Here is a 21,631-nt window from a genome sequence, read left to right as displayed (position 1 = left end):
TTACCCACTTATTTTCACGCTAAACAGAGTATAATCTTCAGACTTAACCCAAACAACATTGTAAGGCTATTCCCTAAAATACTGAGATTCGGAAGAACTAGGACAGCCCTAAATTGTATTCCAAATTAATCCTTTCTCTCTCCCAATCCTCAGTATTACTCTAAATGCTGCTGAATTCCTTTGAAGAAAAAACAAAATGGCGGGCCCCACGACCTGCTCTCCCACATCATTCCATACTGTTCGAAATGTCCCTTCTCTTGCACCCTCACCAAGCCGTTAGCTTCTCTTTTGTCACCTGGTGTACCTGTTTGTTCTTTAGATCAAGGGATATCTCATAATCGGAGACCGTAGCATGGGAACAGGTGGCAGCGCCCTTGCTGCGCTGTGCTCTCACCGGGGAGGAGTTGTGGGCAACGTTGGCTTTCGACACCAGAGTAGGACACCCTGCTGCATGCTCCTCCGGCAGCTCTGCATGTTTCGTGTGTAACGTCGGGGCATGAGACCCACACTCCTGATCAGCCTGTCTGGCAGCATCCGTCCCTTCCACCATCTCACAGCCAGGCTTCTTGACGCTGGAGCCACAGGAATCGTCACTGTGAAATAAAATGCAATTTTGTTTTCTCTTCTTTTAGTTTGACGTTCTACGCGCCTACACAATTCCTCATTCATCTCTTTTCTAGCATGTATAGTGGTTGGTTGCAAGCCTAGCGCCTACATTGTTCTGATATGGGGCACTAATCCTCAACATTGGAATGATATTATTGGGGGCACAGAACATATTACACCTACATTTTGTGGAAAAAAAAGTTCACATTTTGTGACATACACACAAATAACCCACTTAACAATGTCACCGACCTTGGTTATGTCCACTCTTACAGTATCTCATTCACTCTCAGTCTTACTGTTCACTCACTCACCGTGAGAGTCTTTCCTAGAAAAACTAGAGTGTGTCCATTCCAGTACTCTTTGAATGATCTTTGCATGCCCTAAGTCCAAGGAAACAGGTGCACATCAGCGCACACACACTACACAACACAAATGCACAAAGCTTACACAAATCACATACCTACATAAAACATAGAAAATAAACAAACACAAAATAATTTGCCACCCGCTCGCATGTGTAAATTTCCATCCATGCATGGACTATAAGCATTTTTACAGGTGGAATAAAGAGAAGACCGCTGTATGTTTGGAATTAGGTTGCCTTTGGCTACAGGTCTGCCCACAGCATCCAGAGACATAGGGGACAGTCTCTATAGAAAGTCATTGACTCTCCATTTAGGGGGAAAGGGTTATCAGAAGGGAGAGAAAACAAAATCCCACTAAATTGAGAGACCTACGTTTTCTTCATATAAAGAAAGGGACACCAACTCCCTCTGCGGATACTGTACTATATGATACTTGGAGAATAGTTATGTATCCACGAGGTCAGAATACATATGATTGCACCCAAGAGGCAATTATGAATTGGTATTAGCACAGATTGCTCCTCGGACATAAGTTGGGAAATTCCAGTATTTTAGTGGGGACAACTCACAGAGATTAGGCAGTGAGCAGTAAGAGCTTTGAACCCAGAAGGATTAGGGTGGTCACAGTTCCCCTTGTATGTAAACTGTAAACCAGAATCCTTTATTCTCTTGAGCGCTACACTACGTAGATGATGGTTGGATGTTTGATACAATCAGAGTGGGATTGCCGTATTGCCTTAATGGTTGAAAACGTGATTCTAAGCAAGATCACCAAAAGGTGGACTAGAAGAAAATCTAGGAGTGTGCATTTGAAATATGTCCCTCCAGGACCCTGTTGTCATCTGAGGGATAAGCAGAACAACTGGAGATTGCAAAGACCTACTTGGATCCAGAACTGACCTTTCATAATTGTTTCTCTTGGTGCCCGCTGAAAGATGACAAATTCATCGTGGCTAGAACGATTAGTAATAAAATTCACCACTAATTCTATATGTATGGTAGTCATTTTATAGAAGAAGTAAAAGAAGCTTAACTGGTAAAATAAATAATGCTATAGCCTCTGCAGCTCGAATTTTGTTACCTTCTGCTAAGTTCTACATTGATTTTTCAGAGGTTGCCCAATAGAGAGCCATGCTAGGACTTGGGCCATCAATGTTCAGTAAGGTTATGTGTTTCAGTATGAATTGGACTTCTGCGGAGTAACTTGTACAGCTGTAACTTTGACATTTATTTGAGAAGGTGAAGGAGACCTAGACAGAACCCTACTGGTTTTTCGGAGTGCCATTGATTTGGTCACAATGAACACCTGCTAACTGTCAATAGTACCAATTGACCCTGCGGCAGTGAATGTGTACCCTAAAAATATGTTTGCTATGTTATATTAGGTAGATATGCTAGCAGAGTGGACAGGCCAAAGAGGGCTAGCAACTCTTGAAAAGCAGATGAAAAAGGGCTTTACCTTAGCCCCCATTCCTTAATGTATTGGGATAAGAGAATCAGCAAAGAAGTCTATGGGCCCGATTCACAGAATGAACTTAAGACTCAATCCTAAACTTACTACTATTTTGGTATTCACAGAATACACTTACTACTTTTGGCATTCACAGAATGAACTTACTACTTTTGGTATTCACAGAAGTTAGGATTTTGTCTTAAGTTTGTCTTAGGACAAACTTAAGACAGAATTAAGACAAACTTAAGACAGACTTAAGACAGACTTAAGTTAGGATTTTGTCTTAAATCTGTCTTAAGTCTGTCTTAAGTCTGTCTTGAGTTTGTCTTAAGTCTGTCTTAAGTCTGTCTTAAGTTTGTCTTAAGACAAACTTAAGACAAAATCCTAACTTCTGTGAATACCAAAATTAGTAAGTTCATTCTGTGAATGCCAAAAGTAGTAAGTGCATTCTGTGAATACCAAAATAGTAGTAAGTTTAGGATTGAGTCTTAAGTTAGTTCTGTGAATCAGCCTCTGTAAGTATCAGGGTGGTCATTTAAAACCTGGAACATTATTCAAGAGTCTGGCAAAGCTGCAAAGGATCATACCCTATCTGCAGATCATAGCCTGCCTGGTGGGGATTTCTGTGCTGTGAAGGGAGCTGCCACTGTGGCCACTACCTTTACAGCACTGCAGGTGTGCAGAGCAGGTGCCATGTTTTAAGAGCCCACTCAGCAACATTTTTGATTTGGAGAAAACAAGCTTCCAAAGTGTACGTTGGTTTTCAAATTTGCTAAAACATGGGGAGTTTTCTCCCTGCACATGAAGGACATTCTGCAGTTTTCCTGTTTCTGTATACCATGCATTTCATGGCTGACATGGGCAGGAAATGTCAGAGACAATTACCCCGCCCTCACTAGGGTGGACTGACTGTCACTGTTACCTGTCCTTTGCCAGACGGGACACCAGGTCAGCGTCTGCATTGGTGGAGCCCAGAGAGGCTCTGTCGGTGAATACCTGCTACTTCTTGGAACTCTAAATAGAACTGGCACCACAAGTTTGTTGGGGTGTGGGCGCACCGTTGGTTTACAGTGGGCCTCCTGTTTCCACCAAACTCGAAAATGCACTTTTGGCTGCACTGCACACTGTTTTTACTTATTTATATATTTACTATTTATTATCTGGTGCACCCAGGATCAGAGTACAGCACAGGCACTTTACAATAAACCAGAACTGAAGAAGACAAGAAAAGTGGATTACAATAAGCACAAGGAGGAATAGTAATGAGGGGAAACATAGAAGATGAATACATTTAACTAGCTGTGAATTAAAGTAAGGTAGTGTTGAATCAGTATGACAAGGACTACATAATGCTGTGGGGCTTTAGTAAAATGAATTGTTTCAACAGTTGCATCCTGGATGCTGTAAGTGGTTTTAATGTCCAAATGTTTGCCGGCATTGAGTTCCAGGCAGAGTTAGCCACCTCAAAGAATGACTGCTGGCATTGCAGATTTTATTTTTGAAACTTTCAGTTGATGTGTCTCTTTATTTTTCAGCTTTCTAGCTCCCCTGCAATGATTGGGCCAATAAGGTAGAGTGCTTCCAAGGTCTATTCTAGTAAAGGATGAGGCAATGCACTTCTGTTTTAGAACATCCCCTGGGATTAGGTAGGTGTTAGTTTTTCTTTAAGTAATGGAGCTGGAAGTTCACAGCTTTTGCTATCTTATTTATCTATTGAATGAACAAAAGAGTTTTGTCTATTGTGAACCCTATTGATTTCTCTGATGGGACAGGAGATAGCAAAAAGCAATCTATGTTGAGTGACTTCAGTAGTGAAGCGTCCATCTTGTTTGCGGATATTGGTAGTAATAGAAATTCTGTATACTCCCGGTTTAGGAGAAACATTCACTCCAAGTTTGTACCCGGGGAAGGCAGTCTCTTAGGATAGTAGTCACTTGTAGATTTGATAATGTTAAGTATAGTTGAGTGTCATCTACATACTCAAGTGCTGACTTGAGCTCACATCATTATCCTTTATTAATAGTCCACACAGTTCCAAATAAATATTGAAAAGATTTGGGGTGGGGATCAATACTTGTAGAACCCACCATGGTAAGTCTGCCATATCGGATTTATGGTCCTAACTTTGACCTAAATATGGGACATAACATCTGGATTTCAGTGCCTATTGCACCATGTCCCAATAGTAACTGGGCCTTTTTCACCTGGTCAATTTCGGCAAGTTTGACCTGCCGAAATGTAATGGTAGCTGTGGCTGATTGCTCCCCATAAAACAGGATATGATAAATTCTACATAAGGCATTATTTCAACACCTGTGAAATCAGTAGTTAGAAGAGAAGACAGAACTTTTCAGCTGACTTGTAATGAGGAGGACTGTGTGGATAGTGTTTTCTTAAATTATATATTAAGTAATGTTAATTGATTTACATGTTTATTTTTCAATTGTTATTTATTTGTTTATATGTTTAAATCATCTTTTGAAATTTTAATCTCAGGTTGTGGGTTTTTTGGACGATTGGGGTAATGTTTAAATAAAATATGGAAAAAATGATATTTGCTGATCAATGTATTATTTATGTAACTTTTCTAATTGGAAATTATTTGTGAATATATATTGAGTTATTTACATTTATAAAAATATGTATTTTGATGTTTGAAACTATCATTTATTGTTTATGGTTGTGTGGTGTACTGGAATAGGGTGGGTATTTGTATTTTTAAAGCTCATAAGTTAATTATTGTTAATCTTCTAATCATTTAATATGCTAAATTTAGAATATTTGGTAAGGTGATATATGTATGTTGCCTGTTCTATTATTTTAAATTTAATTATTTCTATATTTGGGATGTGGGATATTTATATTGAGGATAGGTATCATTTTTAAAAGTGTTTTGTTCATTATAACATATATTTTATTTTATTTTCTGTATCTATGTTTTCTAGAAATGGGGATGGTTGTGGGACACTGCTTTAAATTTAATACACTGAAAAAATGTGCTATTTTGAAATATTTGTTATTTTCTTTTTAATTATTTTATTATATATATATATATATATATATATATATATATATATATATATATATATATATATATATATATATATATAATTTTGTGTTTTTAAAGTTTTGATTGAAATTGATTAAATATTTTAGTGTGTTTTTATATTATTTAGTTGTAGTGTATTTTATAGCGGCGGCTCCTCCCCAATGACGGAGGAGCATCGCCCCACTGCCTGGCTCAGAGCCAGCAAATGAAAAATAAAACAATGTTCTAGCATCTAGTTTTAGTTTTTATTTGCTTGCTCTGAGCCAGTGCTGTAGGGATTGGGGAGGAGGAGTGCGAAGTGCGTATATGTGTTTGGCCAGCCATCCCAGGTCGACCAAAACACACATGGGCACTTAGGTTTCTCCAGCCCTGCTGCATTGAACAGACTGGAGCTGGAGACGGGCTGGAGAAACCCCACAGGCTCCCTGCTCTGAGTGGAGCTTCTTCTAGCCCGCTCAGGCCAATCCCCACGCTGATCTGCAGCACGGGATTGGATGAGAGGAAGACGAGAGGAGATGCGACACAGGAGGCGGCCGGCAGCTTCAGGTAAGTTCTTTAAAAAATATATATATATATTATTCTAATACTCCCAATGCGCAACCCCCCTGTGACCCCTGCCACGTTCCCTCCACTCTTCTCATCACCCTTTGCTTGTGGTCACCGCCACTGGAATCTGAATCTCTCAATGCATACAGAGGATGCCCTTTCCCCAATGTTTCTTGGACTGAAGTTAGAACAGCAAACTTAACTCCCCGCTTTTCCCAATGTTTACTGGACTAGAGTTATGTTTTTAAATCTCTCCACCCCCCCCACCCCCCCATGTATGCAATGTAACAATGTTTTGTAGTCAGAAGTTAGTATAGTAAACATACCCACCCTCCAAGTATGCAGTTTTCCCAAAGTTTTCAGACTGGGGTTAGAATAGTAAATATTCTCCCCCTCCTAATAGCTCTTTGTCTTCCCAAGACATCTTTGTTTGGTTTCTTTTCTGTAAATTGTTTTAATTGCAGTTATTGAGGAGTAGAGCCTCTCGCAAAATCATTCTGTTTGTTAAGTTGTCAGGCAAGCTGAATAAATGCTATATGAGCGCCTGATCCTGGCAGTGCTTTATACCTTTGAGTAAGCGTATGAAGTATTTTTAACTCTAGCCTCAGGCAGGCGCACAATGTTTGGCGCAAGCCCATGTCTACAATTTGTAAATATGTGTCAAATTTTTGGGTGGATGCATGGGAACGCCTATGTAGCACTGATGGACGTCTCCCTGACACAAAGTACAGCAAAGTAACACAAGGCAGTGCAATGTGCTGCCTTTTGTCACTGTTTTTTACAAAGCAATGCAAATTGACATTTGCATTGGTTTGTAAATACCAAAATGGATTTTGCGACGGGTCTGCGTCAAAAAAAGTGATGTGAACCCAATGCAAAATCTGTGCAACACTGCCCCCTGAAATCTGCACAGGAATTATAGCTGGGCTGACTAATAAACAAATACCCCTGTTTATTGGCCCGCTGTTGCACCAGAAAGAGCAGAAGGGAGTGATCTCACATGTGACTAGGCTATACACAGCCAAACTGGAATTGTATGTGCATCAGCCCAAATAGACTGTCCGATGATGAAGCTGGGTGCGCTGCCATCATGCTGGCGCGTCGGAAGAGATGGAGGAATGGGAAAGAGGGAGCCACATGTCTGTTTACCTTGAAAAGTGACTGATTCCTCCCCAGCCCTACCAAGCCTCCCTGCCCGGGCTGGTGACACATCCCCTGATGTCCTGGTCTGCATGCTATCCTTCTCTGCAGGGCATCCTCGATTTAATAACTCTGACTTTTCAGTAACCATGAAAAAGACAAAGCTTAATAAATGTGGAAAATTGCTTGCATAAGTAGAACTAAAAATAGGAGACCAAGATGAAACAGCCACAGGCATGCTGGATCTGTGTAGGAAGCACGTCACCAAAAACATCTCTCTAATGCGAACAGAAGTCCGCTTTCAGCAAGCGAGAGCTCGTTTTACTAGACTGATTCCTAAAGAAAACTTTAGCACAAAGTACTGCAGGCTGTGACAAGCCCGGCATTGATCAAGAGGGCATGTTTGCGGTACACAAAACGAGGACATACAAAAAAAACAGCTACTTAGAAAAATGACTTTTCTTGGAAATGTATGCTGCTGGAAATGAGATGTCACTTCACAGGTTCGGCGTGTTCTCATTTTCTCTTATTGATTTGCATCAGCATGTGTTTCTCGTTTCTAACTGGGGATTGCATTCAGTGCTGGAAATTGGAAAAGTTTACTCTGGGAACCCATAAATTGGAGGTCGAGGTGTGGAAGTCATGAGGGGCAGAGTCAGGAAAGCAGCTTGACAGTCAACTCGCACATTTGTTTGTAAAAACTCGGAAAGAAATTGGCAGCGAAGACATTTGTGACAATAAATCTGTTCTGGCTTACTTAATTCTTCTCAGAGAGGCTGTGTTTGAAAATATCTTATGCTGTTAAACCACTTGATCAGAGATCGTTTTGTGCCCAGCAATTTTCATGGTACAATAATAATGGTGAGATAACTGGTGGTTAGTGTGCTTCCTGGAGGGATCTGTGTTTTGTTTAGTTGCAGTTTTGTCTCATAAGTGGCATTGATGGTACATGTTCTTGCTACAAAGAGCATTGTGTAACATGCAGATAACAGATTTGAATTGTATGTAGATAAATAAGTGGGTTACTGCGTTTGACAGAGAGATTATTTTGTCAGTACTGACAGCCCCAACCACTGCAGTGATGTATAAATACTGTGTCTTTCTCCCCACCACGCGCTCATAATATGTAATATCTACCCGTATGAACTATATACGTCTCCTACACCTTGTAACCTCATTGTCTTGTGCAGCATTTTCTGTAAATTGATTTACCCATTTGTACGATTCAATGTCTGTGTGTTTGTGCATATTTGTTTCCCTCCATTACATTGGCATCTATGTGTTAGGGACAAGATAGTTAAGAGTCAGGTTAATGGTCGAGCAAAAGAAAGGCCAATTGACCTCAATGTCAATCGTTTATTTTGGTTCCAGCTAGAAGTGTAAATAAGAAACTGTTAAAGCAAATTTCTAATTAACACATTGCAAGGCGCCACCCCCCTTCGGGGAGTGGCGCCGTTAGTGGTAAACAGAAGGGCCGACCCGGCTGGCCTTTCACTTCCGGGTCGGACGACCCGGAAGTGGACTTAGACGTAGTCCAATGGGATTGGGGCTTATTAGCGCCCCGGAAGTAATGTAGGGGCGCGAGGCTTAAAAGCCTGCGTCCATCTTAAGGCGGCCTCTTTGTTCACTGACCATCCTGGGAGCCGGACCTCCGCGAAGAAGACACAGACATCGCGGGACCATCGCGCGGAATCAGGCAGGCGCGGGTCAACCCGACTCTAAGGCAGGTTAGTGGGCCGTGCAGTGTGTGGCGGGGCACGCGCTTTGCTTAGAGCGTGCGAGTGGTTTAAATGCAGTTTTTTAAAAAAGGATGCGCGCGTAGAGGATGCGTGCGTGTTCCTTTGCATGTTGAGCGCGTGTGTATTCGGGCGAGCTTTGAAGGTGTTTTCTCCGAGGCTTGTGTGGCGGGGCACGCGCTTTGCTTAAGAGCGTGCGAGTGATTTAAATGCAGTTTCTAAAAAGGATGCGCGCGTAGAGGATGCGTGCGTGTTCCGTTGCATCTTGAGCGCGTGGGTAGTCGGGCGCGCTTTGAAGGTGTTCTCCGAGGCTTCTTAACGGAGTGTGAGCGCGCTCACGCATATACAGCGGGGGATTTGTTTTCTTGGCGCCCAGCGCGGAGTTCGTTTATGGAATGTATTTGGCTATGTGGGCTGGGTCCTTGACGAGCGCGCATGCGCATAGAGCGGTGGGGGAGTCGCGACGAGAGGCGCAAGGATCCCTGTAGCGCGTGTTGATTCTCTGGGCGCTAAGTGGGGCACTCATTGAAGCAGAGAGCCTTGGGAGTCGTGGTTTGGCACAGAGCAGTTAGATACAATAAAGAAGGTTTTGAATTACCATTTAGCAGAGGGAGTCTTGATTTAAAGCATTACTTGGGACAATGTTGTAGCTGAGTTACCATATCCCTAAACGAGCATGCTGATGGCCATCTGTAGTGGGCAATTACAGCGCTAATGGTTTCATGCTGACATCGAATGATGATAATTAGGGATGGGCAGGCCATAATGAGGTGGGTTATATAAATGATACTCGGGGGGGCAGAGGCGCTAACTGAACATTAGCGCAATCCCTGTTTTCCTAATGAAAAAAGGCGGGAAGGAATATAAGTGGACAATTGGGGTCTGGGCCAACACACCCAAGGGAACAAGCGCAATGCGGGGAAAGAAGAACGCAGTGGAATGGATGCTAATATTTGTGCTAAAGAAATTAATGCTTGTTCTCTTTAAGTGCAGGATGCCGCCAAAAAAGTCACGAAAGGGTAAAGAGCCCGCAACAAAAAGTGATGAATACCTCGGTTTTACGGAGCTGTTGGAATGTACCAGAGAAAAGGGCATGGATTGGGTCCTAAAGAACATGCGAGAAGGGATTAGAGCTGAGGCTAACCCGCAGGAAGAAAGAGGGAGAGGCAAGAGAGCGAGACGGACGCCGGAGAGGTTTAAGGAGACGACAAAGGGCAAGCAGCCCAGAGCACCTCAGCTCCGATCAGCATCACCAGGTGAGGAGGAGGTGATAGAGACAATAGATTGCAATTTATCCACAGAGGAAGACCGGGATGGTATGGAGGGACAGAACAGTATTGCTATGCCTACGCAAATAGGAGGGGTCCCTGTCACTCATGTGGGGGCACCCTGTTCTCAGGGTACATTACCGTCAGTAGTGGCGCAACCAGGTAGTGGGGTGTCGCAAGTGTGGGTGCAACCCGGTGGGGTCGCACAGTTACCAGGGATGCAATTATACGGTTCCCATGGGCAAGCTATTGGTAATGGCCCCATAAGCTCGATGATCCCCGCCATGACGTACCCAACAGGAGTGGGGCCCGTAATGATGAATGCGTTTTCAAATCTAGGGTATCCACCACAGACATCAATAGATAACATTAGTGCTGGTCTTTCCGTTCCCCATAATAGTCAGGCGCCTGGAGGGGCGGGGGGCCAACAGGCGGCTCATCCACTGTTGCCATTCAGCCCGTTAATGTTTGGCTCATCCTCAATGACACTATCGCCATCCACGGGGATCACATGGCACGTGCCGGCAGAGGTAAAAGAGAAAATACTTAGAGGTGAATATATTGATGTGTTTGACCTGATTAATGCAGGGGTGGCGGCAGGGAAGTCAAAGGGTTCGAAAGAGGGCGAATATAGCCAAAAGAAGTCTTGGACAGAGTGGTCCATGAAAAACTGGATCACAGGATTTGCCATTTATGCCGCAGTTATACTAGAGAAATACCCGATCCTAGGACCTCAAATGATGAGTTATATATCCCTGATTCATGGTGCCGCATCGGAATTTCCAGGACTGGGGTGGTTAAAATACGATAAAATGTTCAGGCAGATGAAAGCGGTTCATCCAGGTATATCATGGGATCAGCGTGAGATCAATTTATGGCACACAGTTTTTTATTCCTCACCCTCAACGCCTAAGATTAGTGCCCCTGCTCAGACTCAGTCCTTTCGGAGTGACAAAGGTATCGGCGATAAAAAACAGGCCTGCTGGCAGTTTAACAGAAACGAGTGTACTAGGGGGGCCTCATGCAGGTTCAAACACTGCTGCTCATACTGCGGTGGCACGTCCCATCCGGAAGTCAGATGTTTCAGAAAAAATGGAAATCCTAAGGAACAGCCCACCCAGGCTACCACAAAAGGGAAGCCACCCAAAGCTTCCGACAAGGCTCCCAACTCCCATTAAACGTCATGTTCTGACACACCTCCTTAGTAAATACGACAAACTCGAGGAGGCACAATTTCTTCTTCAGGGCTTTACATTTGGTTTTCGAATTCCGTCTTCTGCATCCCCTACTACAGTCCCGCCTCGCAATCAAAGCTCTGTGCTCCAGAACATGGAGGCGGCGCGAAACAAGATCATGAAAGAAGTCTCCTTGGGGCGAGTTGCGGGGCCTTTCAGGAACCCTCCGATCCCCGACCTGGTCTGTTCACCCTTAGGTCTGGTGCCAAAGAAAGAGTCGGGTAAATTCCGCCTTATACACAACCTATCAAGCCCGGCTGGGTTATCTGTCAACGATAATTTAGACCCGGAGTTGTGCACAGTGCGCTATACATCTTTTGACTCAGCAGTTGAAAAATTGCAGGGTCTAGGGGAAGGTGCCTTAATGGCCAAGGCGGATATCGAGTCAGCTTTTAGGTTAATCCCTGTTCACCCAGACGATGCGAGGCTGTTGGGTTTCACTTTCGAGGACAACTACTTCATAGACTTGTGCATGCCCATGGGATGTTCTATTACTTGCGCCGTTTTCGAAACCTTTGCAAGGTTTCTAGAATGGGCGGTGGAGCAATTCCTGACCTCTGACAAATCACATGCAGTAGTTCATTACTTGGATGACTTCCTATTCATGGGCCCCAGGGGTTCCCAGTCCTGCAGGAAGGCCCTGCTGGGCTTCCAACAAGTGGCTGGAGCCCTAGGGGTGCCACTGGCGGCTGAGAAAACGGAAGGCCCAACGACATGTCTGACGTTTTTGGGCATTGAAATTGACACCAGGGCAGGCATGTGCAGGTTGCCAAAGTCAAAGGTGGATGCATTCAAGGCGGCAATTGATAGTTGTCTGGGAGCGAGGAAAGTAACATTACACCAATTGCAAGTCCTCTTGGACCAACTGAACTTTGCCTTGCGGGTCATACCAATGGGCAGGGCTTTCTCCAGGAGTATAGCCAGGGCAATGTCTGGTCTGCGGGCTAAACACCACAGAGTTAGGTTATCATCTGTGGTGAGGGACGACCTGATGATTTGGTCGTGTTTCTTGCAGGAATTCAATGGCTCTGTGCTGTGGCGGGCCGCTAGCACTTCAAATGCTGATCTGGAATTGTTCACTGACGCGGCCGGAAGTATTGGCTTCGGAGCAATTTTGGGCTCCAAGTGGTGCATGCAGCACTGGCCTGATGACTGGGTAGAGCGAGGTCTGACTCGGAACATTTCCTTTCTAGAGTTGTTCCCCATAGTGGTGGCATTGCATTTGTGGGGGGAGATGCTATCGAACAGGCACATTGTATTTTGGTCTGACAGCATGTCAGTAGTGATGGTGATCAATAACCAGAGCGCAACCTGCGCATGGGTGCTTCGTCTGTTAAAGAACTTGATCATGAAATGTTTGAAGCATAATGTCCATTTCACAGCTAGACATGTTCCCGGTGTGGAGAATAAAGCGGCTGACGCACTGTCTCGTTTTAAGTTAACAGAGTTCCGGGCACTTTGGCCGCAAGCAGAATCGACAATGTCAGCCTTTCCAGCGGATCTATGGAAGCTTGGTGCCCCACTGCCTCTGAATTGATAGCAGCATCCGTGGCTCCCAAGACGAAGAGTATGTATCAAAAATCTTGGGAATGCTACATGTCGTTCTTAAGGGGAGCGGGACTGGTAGAAGTCTTTGGGCCGCAGAGCGTGTTAGGCTTCATTGTACAACAGAAGGAGAACGGAAATTCGGTGGCCTGTATGAAAAGGCAGTTATCAGCGATAGCATTCTATGCGGGTTTACAGGGAACCCCTGACCCAACGAAAGATCAGAGAGTAAGAAGGGCAGTGAAGGGTTGGGAGCGTTTGGTACCTGGGGCAAAAGACTCTAGAAGGCCTATAGATGTAGGGAAATTGGTAAACATACTGGACACATTGCCATTGGTTTGTTTTTCACCATATGAAACGCAACTATTCAGGGTGGCATATGTGTTAGCTTTTTGTGGCGCTCTAAGAATCTCAGAATTACTCCCAGCATCGAAAAGAGATAGTGAGGGCGGACTAAGGTGTTCCGATGTGATAGAATCAGTCGAAGTACTGAGGCTCAGGGTGCGAAGGTCGAAAACGGATCCTTTAGGTAGAGGGGCTTGGATACAACTGGGTAGAATAGAGGGGGGGTCTTTCTGTCCAGTTCGGCTGATGAGAGAATTCATGCGAGTCAGGCCCTGTGGGGCTGATGATAGAGTGCTGATTCACATGAATGGGCTGCCCCTCACTAAGTTCCAATTTACAAGGGTGGTTAAGTTGGCCTTAGCAAAGATGGGGGTCGACCCTTCCAATTTTACATCCCATTCTTTTCGCATCGGGGCAGCAACAACAGCTGCGGGCCTGGGGTTACCCGAGCAGACGATTAAGAGGTTGGGTCGTTGGAAATCTGCTTGTTACGAACGTTATGTGCGTCCACAGTTAGTTTAACAACTGTATCATTAATGTTCTGTCCACCTTCTGCGTCATATCGTCTCATCATGTTCCTTAATGTTTGCTGTAGGTACCCCCCCTAGGAGAGTCCAAATATGTTGGTGCGGCCATTCCTTTATTCGCAGGGCCGGAGCGATCTTCAAGGAGACGCTCGACAAAAGGGTGCACATGGTGCAAGGATGTGATCATCATTGGGTGGGGATAGGCGGCCAGCTCCTAGCCGATGTCCCTAAGGATTTAAAGGAGGCATTGGCCAAGGGCATGCCATATCCGGATGTATTTGTGTTGCACTGCGGTGGCAACGATATGATCCCAGCAGGAAGAAGAGGAGTGAAGGAGTTTTTGTTTTCAACGTTAGCAGCAGTCAAAAAGATTTTGCCCGAGGCTACGCTACTGTGGTCTGAAGTCATCCCGAGGTTGGTATGGTCGCGGGCCGCACCCACGAAGGCAGTTAATAAATCGGTAAAACGGTTAAATCAGGCGGTGGCAGAGATCTTGCGGAGGTCCAGTATAGGAACGATCCGTCACATGCTGATACAAACGTCCAGGCCCGATTTGTATGCGGAGGATGGAATACACCTGTCACAGGCGGGTACCGAGATATTTTTAGAAACAATCCTAGGAGCTATCTCCGAAGCTCTCGAGCGCGGGGGGGGAGGTCGAGCCCGCCAGTAAGCGCCTCGCCCTTGTGGCGGGGTTTCCGGACAAGAATAACACGGGAACTTCTTGTCCAGTCACAGTTCTTTACCTCTGATCAGGTTTCTTATAAATCATCATGGACTCCGGGCTGGCGGGGGAGTTGAGGCTGACCTGCTGGTGGCCTTGGCTTCTCCAGCCCTACCCTGGAAGCCGCTGGTTGCCCAAGTGGGGGCAGATAATTCACCTGCGGCTCTGTTGACCGGAAGGGGGTTAACGTGAAGAGAGCAGGCTATCTGGGTTGTGGCCTGCTGGCGCAGCCCTGAAGTTAAACCAAATGCTCATTGGAGAATGGGCGGTAAAAGACTATACATGTAAATAAGTGTACGTTTTTTAATGCTGTGGTATGAAAATAAGTTGGATTTTAAATAAAGGAGAAATGCGGTCAATGAAGTAATTGACCAGTGAAGTTAATTTTTAATAAACATACGCACTGCAGAAAATCAAGCAAGACTCCCGAGTTTAATTGTTCTAAGAGGCCTCTTGTTGATGCATGCATGGGGGCGGGTGAGAGTGCACTTTGTTTGCCATCTATGCAAGGCGCCACCCCCCTTCGGGGAGTGGCGCCGTTAGTGGTAAACAGAAGGGCCGACCCGGCTGGCCTTTCACTTCCGGGTCGGACGACCCGGAAGTGGACTTAGACGTAGTCCAATGGGATTGGGGCTTATTAGCGCCCCGGAAGTAATGTAGGGGCGCGAGGCTTAAAAGCCTGCGTCCATCTTAGGGCGGCCTCTTTGTTCACTGACCATCCTGGGAGCCGGACCTCCGCGAAGAAGACACCCACCCACCCAACCCTAGATTTAGGTCTTTTGGGCAGGTTAATTGCGGGGTTTCCGGACAAGAATAACACGGGAACTTCTTGTCCAGTCACAGTTCTTTACCTCTGATCAGGTTTCTTATAAATCATCATGGACTCCGGGCTGGCGGGGGAGTTGAGGCTGACCTGCTGGTGGCCTTGGCTTCTCCAGCCCTACCCTGGAAGCCGCTGGTTGCCCAAGTGGGGGCAGATAATTCACCTGCGGCTCTGTTGACCGGAAGGGGGTTAACGTGAAGAGAGCAGGCTATCTGGGTTGTGGCCTGCTGGCGCAGCCCTGAAGTTAAACCAAATGCTCATTGGAGAATGGGCGGTAAAAGACTATACATGTAAATAAGTGTGCGTTTTTTAATGCTGTGGTATGAAAATAAGTTGGATTTTAAATAAAGGAGAAATGCGGTCAATGAAGTAATTGACCAGTGAAGTTAATTTTTAATAAACATACGCACTGCAGAAAATCAAGCAAGACTCCCGAGTTTAATTGTTCTAAGAGGCCTCTTGTTGATGCATGCATGGGGGCGGGTGAGAGTGCACTTTGTTTGCCATCTAAATAACTATTTAGTGCCATAAATAATTTGCATTTGAAATAATATGAATTGCTGGTGTCAACAGAACCATGTAGTCCTAGGTTGGACAAACCATGCTCAAACTTCATTTTGCAAGTCAAAACGTGGCCATGTTTTCGTTGTTATTGTCTCCACATGCAGTAAAATAAGCATGTGGAAATGATTAAATGTAACTGTATGACAAATTAGTCATTTCCTTTCAAAATATTATGTTTTTCTTTTCAAGCACCAGAAGAAGCTTTCCTCTCAAAATGTTGCTGTTCAAGGCTCTTCCTGTTCTTTCTACTTGAAGCTCAGCGAGACTATTCATTTCAAAAGTCTGTCCTTGATTAAGTGTATTGTTACATCCGATGGCATGAGGGCAGATGGGGACTAAGGAAAGGTATTAGGTATTGTTGCATTTTATTCTGTTTTGTGTTTTGTTACATATGTTTTTGCTCACTTCATGCTGACTGTATGCTTTTACTATGCATTTTTCTATAAAAGAAGAGTTATTTTGAAAGGGAGCCCGAGTAGGTTGCCTGATTCATGGAGAGCAGTCTGTTTTGTATTTAGCACTTAATATAATTTTTACATTTCCCTTGAGGCAAGACCGTTTATAGACAGCATGCAGCATCTGGCTATTGATTGTTGCATCATGCTAATTCCTTGCATATGAGAATGTTGAAATGAATAATTATATTTTTCCCTTCTGTAATGATCTAAAACTTTTAATAAACCTTTACTGTTATTAACGTATCTGACTCAAGAAGTCTTATTTAATTGAATAGGGACAGATTTCCTCATATATAGTCTTGAGGACAACACCACCCCCGATACTGTGTAGGCACTTTACCTTTAGATTACTTGATAAAACAGCATCAAACATTTTGGTGGAGAATCCAGGCAACGCAATAGAGTAGTAGACTAGATAATATCTAAAGATAACATTTCCCCTTCCTTGGATCAGTCTACACTCTGGACAAATGGGAGGATTCTCACTATTCCGGTGTTCGTGTAGCAGGTCCTGAATAAAGGAGTATTAGTAGGGCATGTGCACAGCAACAGAATGTGACTTTGATCGGATGCAATGTGGTGACATGAATTATACCATGCATGAGCTTTTTGGTTATGTGGTATTGGTTTGCTGGTTACTGGGAGTCTTAGTTATTGTGAGTTTGATGATTTTATCATGATTTTGAGTTAAACTGATGATGTTCACTATTGTGTCTATTTGGGTATTGTCACAAATACGTTGGAATTTTAATGATTTAATGGATTAAACATATTGAAATATTGAGCTTAGTGTTATTTATGGGTTTGGTAAACAAATTTGTCGAAATCTAAGCTCTTATCCATATTGTTAAAATTGTCACTCAAGTACTGGTTTGCATTCTGAGACTCAACATTCACACCACAACAGGGTATATGTTCTCGAGTTGCAAATGTATTTTAATCTAGACTGGTGATTGGTTATTTCTTTGCGCACAGGAGCAAACGTGCCAATCAAGGGAGGGTTACTAAAGGTCGAGAACCTGGCTTAAATTGATTGACTGTACCATAAAGGATACCATTCTCCTCCTGTAGTGTGATTTGAGATTGATTTCCCTTTCCTTTTATTTTAGGTAAAGCAGACTGGAAATTCTGTTAATTTTGGTGCAATTCTGTTCTGTGATTGGTAAATTATCATATTGAGCCATGCTGCAATTGGTTGATTATTATTATGGGTCACGCTGTGATTGGTTGGTCTTTACTGCAGCGACATTGTGACTCGTTGTTTATCATTAGTTTTTTCGCATGGTTTGCGAAGAGTTAGATAGAGTGAAAATGGAGTCTGCAGTAAATAAGTCCTCAATTTCTATAATTGCGGTAGATAAATTAGCTCTAGAAGAATCTGCTGCCTATGAAATGATGCTACATTCAGGGCTTCAGATGTGTCTGTGGTTAAAAGAATGGAAAGAGATTGCATCTGGTGACAAGAGCATGCATTTTCCTGTGGAGGGTATCTTTAATGTGAAGAACCTTAAACGTTTGAGGCATGTGAAAAAAAACCTCAACCTAGACCTGTAAAGTTTGATGTATCAATGATTGGGATCAGGCAGCAATTAAAAAAGAATGTGATAAAATGAAGAGTCCAGTTAGGAATGTTATGAGTCAGGAGAGACAATCAATGTTGGGCGAGGGCGTGTTTCCTGCAATTGTTAATGGGGCAGATGCAAAGAAGACAGTTGATAGAATTGATGAGAATAAAAATGAGAAGGAAAAAGAAAAGAAAATATAGATACTATTTTGGAAGAGAATAGATTCTTAGATGAATTATTAGTCTTAAGACATCCTCCATAAAATTACATTTCTCAAACAAATAGCCAGTCTGATCAGGATAAGGGGTGGGTGAACATAACATGATTACCCATACGGGGGGATCCCAAGTGCACCCTAGAATGAAGCAAGTCCTAGTGGGATTCTTTCAACTAATATCATTACATCCACTGCTGATACAGCTGTTATTTCTGTGATAGCTGATACTGTTACTACTATTAATGTAACACAATCAAGTGAACCAGTGAGGATACAAATTATTATTTTCCAATCACAAACTGACTTTGAAGAAATTTTGCAGGGTACAATTGGCACAGAAAAACTAACTGCATACAATGAGGATGAGTTCATTTATACGAGGAAGGAATCAGCTAAATCTGCATGTGAAGTATATAGAAATCTTGATGATTTGGCTGAAGAATGTGACATTGATTTATTCAAAAAGAAAATCATGCGCAGAAATTGCAGATGGATATGAGGGAAGATGAGATGAAGGGATTGGGTCTATTAACTCGGCAAGCACATATTAGAGATTTAGTTAATAGTTTAAACGAGTGGACAATATTAAAAAAGTACTGAGATAAGTGGAGAAGAAAGGGGAAGCCGAGGCACAAAAGAAAAAGACTGAAAAATAGGGGAGTGTAAGTGTGAGTGAACCTGTATCAGGATGTGTTTTTGAAAGAATCCCTTTGTGAGAAGTGCATGGAGGAGCATCTGAGCATTGTCACTTGGAATAGATCAGATATCCTTGCATATGCTAAACATTTTCGAAAGCTTGGGAAAGAACTAGTTTAGAGGTATAGAGAGGTGGATAGATTAGAGATGATTTTAAAGGTACTTTGGGTGGATTTTAGTATGTGTTTTGAAAATATTGTCCCCAATGGTTTATGGAAGAATGTAAACACCCATGACATGGCCTACTAAAGAGCATCCGAGAGTGCATCCTCAAAATAATCAAGCTCCTACTTATTTGAAACAATATAGAGAATTGATAACACATTTGAAGCAAAAGATTCCAGAAAGAGAGATGAATTGTTAAAGGATCATGACAGCTATTTAATAGCCAAAAGAATCAGTGGAAGCATATTACGAGAGGTTGAAGCAAATATATAGAAAGTTTAGCAGAGTCAAAGGTTCAACAAAAGAAGGCATTGGTAGTTTAATTTCAATCTTTGTGCTAGGTTTTGACCCAGTCCCAATAAGGCTTATTTGAGTATGTTATTTGATTCATTGTCAATCTTAATCTATTCAGGGGCACATTTTCTCATATATGCTTGAGGACGACACCGCTCCCCAGTCTGCATAGGCACTTTATATTTAGATTATCTGACAATGTCAACAAAGGCACCCTCACCAGCTGCAGGTTGCTGCTCTGAATGGAATGCAGGCAACTTAGGGCACCACTTAAAGTTTTCCAGTGTCAGTAAATTACACTGGGATACAATCAGTTTATTTCACTGGATCCAGCCCGGATCCAGGATCTGGCTCAATATTAGCTGCCAGATTCTGATGGTTTCCTTAATTTTCAGCACTGACTGTATTCAGGGAAAAGTACCTGAATGAAACTTGGAAAAATAATGCAGCAGGAGACAGAATTCAGAGGGTCCTTCTCACAACTGCATTTTGTAGTACTAAAAAAAAACCTACCACAGAATGCTATTCAGAAACCTACATGCAGAGTTCACTACTTGTTCTCTCCTATATTATTTTCATGAGGAGATCACTGCCTCGCGTGGAGACTCCCCCCACATGTAAGTATATATTTTAATGGTAAATGTGGGGGGGGGCAGAAAGGAGTGACTAGAAAATGGGGAATACTGACTTATAAAGGGGAGGGAAATAAAGAGGACTAAGGAGGTGTTAAAGTAGGGTCAGGGAGATGTTTCTGGAGGGACGTCCATCCACAAAAGAGTAAGCCAATTCATGTTTACCAACCACACTTCTAAAATTGCTTCAGCCAAAGAGGGACCCAAAACAGCAATAAAGTACTCCAGCTCAGAACTGATGTAAGTCTAGCACCACAATAGACCTCCCCCTGGTTCTGCAACCCCTTCTCAATGAAATCAATGAAGTAGGGGACTTAAAAAATTAAACCCCATTGGAAATATCATTCAATTAAGTGGAATACATTTAAATAGTTACAAATATAGACAAATGCAATTTAATGTTTATATATATATATATGTGTGTGTGTCTGTGTGTTAGACCTGACACCCTTGGCATGGTTATTCCCCCATCTTTTTGCCTCTGAATCATGTATTTTTGATGCTGTGCTGGATTTCGTTTTTGCTGGTTTAGATGCTTGGGACACTCTGTCACTGCTGATCAGTGTCAGAGTGTAAGTGCTCCCTCTGTAAATTGACATATTGATTGGGTGTACCTGATTGGCATATTTGTATCACCATGAAGTCCCTAGTAAAGTGCACTGTGTGTGCCAGGGCTGGTGATGACAGATGCTACTAGTGGGCCTGCAGCGCAGATTGCGCCACCCACATGAGTAGCCCTAAAATGGTGTCTCAGGCCTGCCAGCGCAGGGCCTGTGTGCAGTCAGTGGACTGCCATATCCGCCTGGCCAGTGTCCCCACTGGCTGGGCCTAACCCTTCCCTGTCTGTGCACATCAGTCACCCCTATGGAAGGCTCAAGGTACCCCCCTGGGCAGGGTGCAGTGTATGGATAGGGTAGAGCAGGTACTAGTGCAGGTAACATGCTCTGGTAGTGAGCAGCAGCCATTTTGTGTGCTCACTGCTGCAAGGCTGTCTTGCTCCATAGAGTAACATGGGGGAGGCTGGTCCCATTGGATCCCAGCCTATCTTCCCATAGGAACAAGATGGGACATAAGTGATTGATATCCCTGAACTCAGAATTTAAAAACACATCTTTTAGGAAAGGTTGCTGTTGAATTCTGTGTTTGAGAATAGTATTTTTAGAAAGTAAGTGGCTGTTCTCTTGTCTAACCTTTCTGTGTGCCTGGGACTGGTTGTGGATTGACTGCCTGGGTTAAGGATGACAGGGTCTGCAGAGCCTCCAAGGGGTTAGCCCGTGGAGGAAAGGCCTCATCTGCTGCCAGGGGAGTGGGAGGAGATGGCCTCTGATAGTGCCGGGCTGTGCCTGCCTGACCACCCTGCTGGCTCCCCCTCCTGCGGACCAACTGCCACCTCTGACCCTGATACTGACAGGCTGAAGGAAACCAGAAACACTCCAGTGCTCCAGCAACCCCAGAACTGGTTTAGACCGGGCTCAGGGCCCCCTCGCACAAAGACTTCAAAGGACTTCAAAGACTTTTTGGGGTATAAGAGAAGGACCCCTGACTACAGACTTTTAGATTCTACTATCAAGAGGAACCTCTGCCAGAAGAAGGACTGCTGCAGGAGCTGATGGAAGATTGCCTTGCTGTGTGCTTTAAGGGCTGACCTATCCTGCTATCCAACTGAAGGAGAGGA

General features: G+C 43.7%; 1 protein-coding gene across 4 annotated transcripts in view; it reads right to left on the bottom strand.

Moving 5' to 3' along the window:
- The window catches only part of IQSEC3 (IQ motif and Sec7 domain ArfGEF 3), a 976,838-nt gene that overhangs the window by 419,701 nt on the left and 535,506 nt on the right, over positions 1-21,631 (bottom strand). For 3 of the 4 annotated variants that reach the window (XM_086952823.1, XM_086952826.1, XM_086952824.1), the window contains exon 3: positions 305-593. The exons of the other annotated variant lie outside the window; for it this stretch is intronic. In XM_086952823.1, the coding sequence (XP_086808949.1) occupies positions 305-593 (289 nt within the window). The remainder of the gene's footprint in view (positions 1-304; positions 594-21,631) is intronic. 4 annotated transcript variants of the gene reach the window in all.

Source organism: Lissotriton vulgaris, chromosome 1_2 (genome assembly GCF_964263255.1).
Source record: "Lissotriton vulgaris chromosome 1_2, aLisVul1.2, whole genome shotgun sequence".
Lineage (NCBI taxonomy): Eukaryota > Metazoa > Chordata > Amphibia > Caudata > Salamandridae > Lissotriton > Lissotriton vulgaris.
This window is presented reverse-complemented; position numbering and strand designations above follow the sequence as displayed.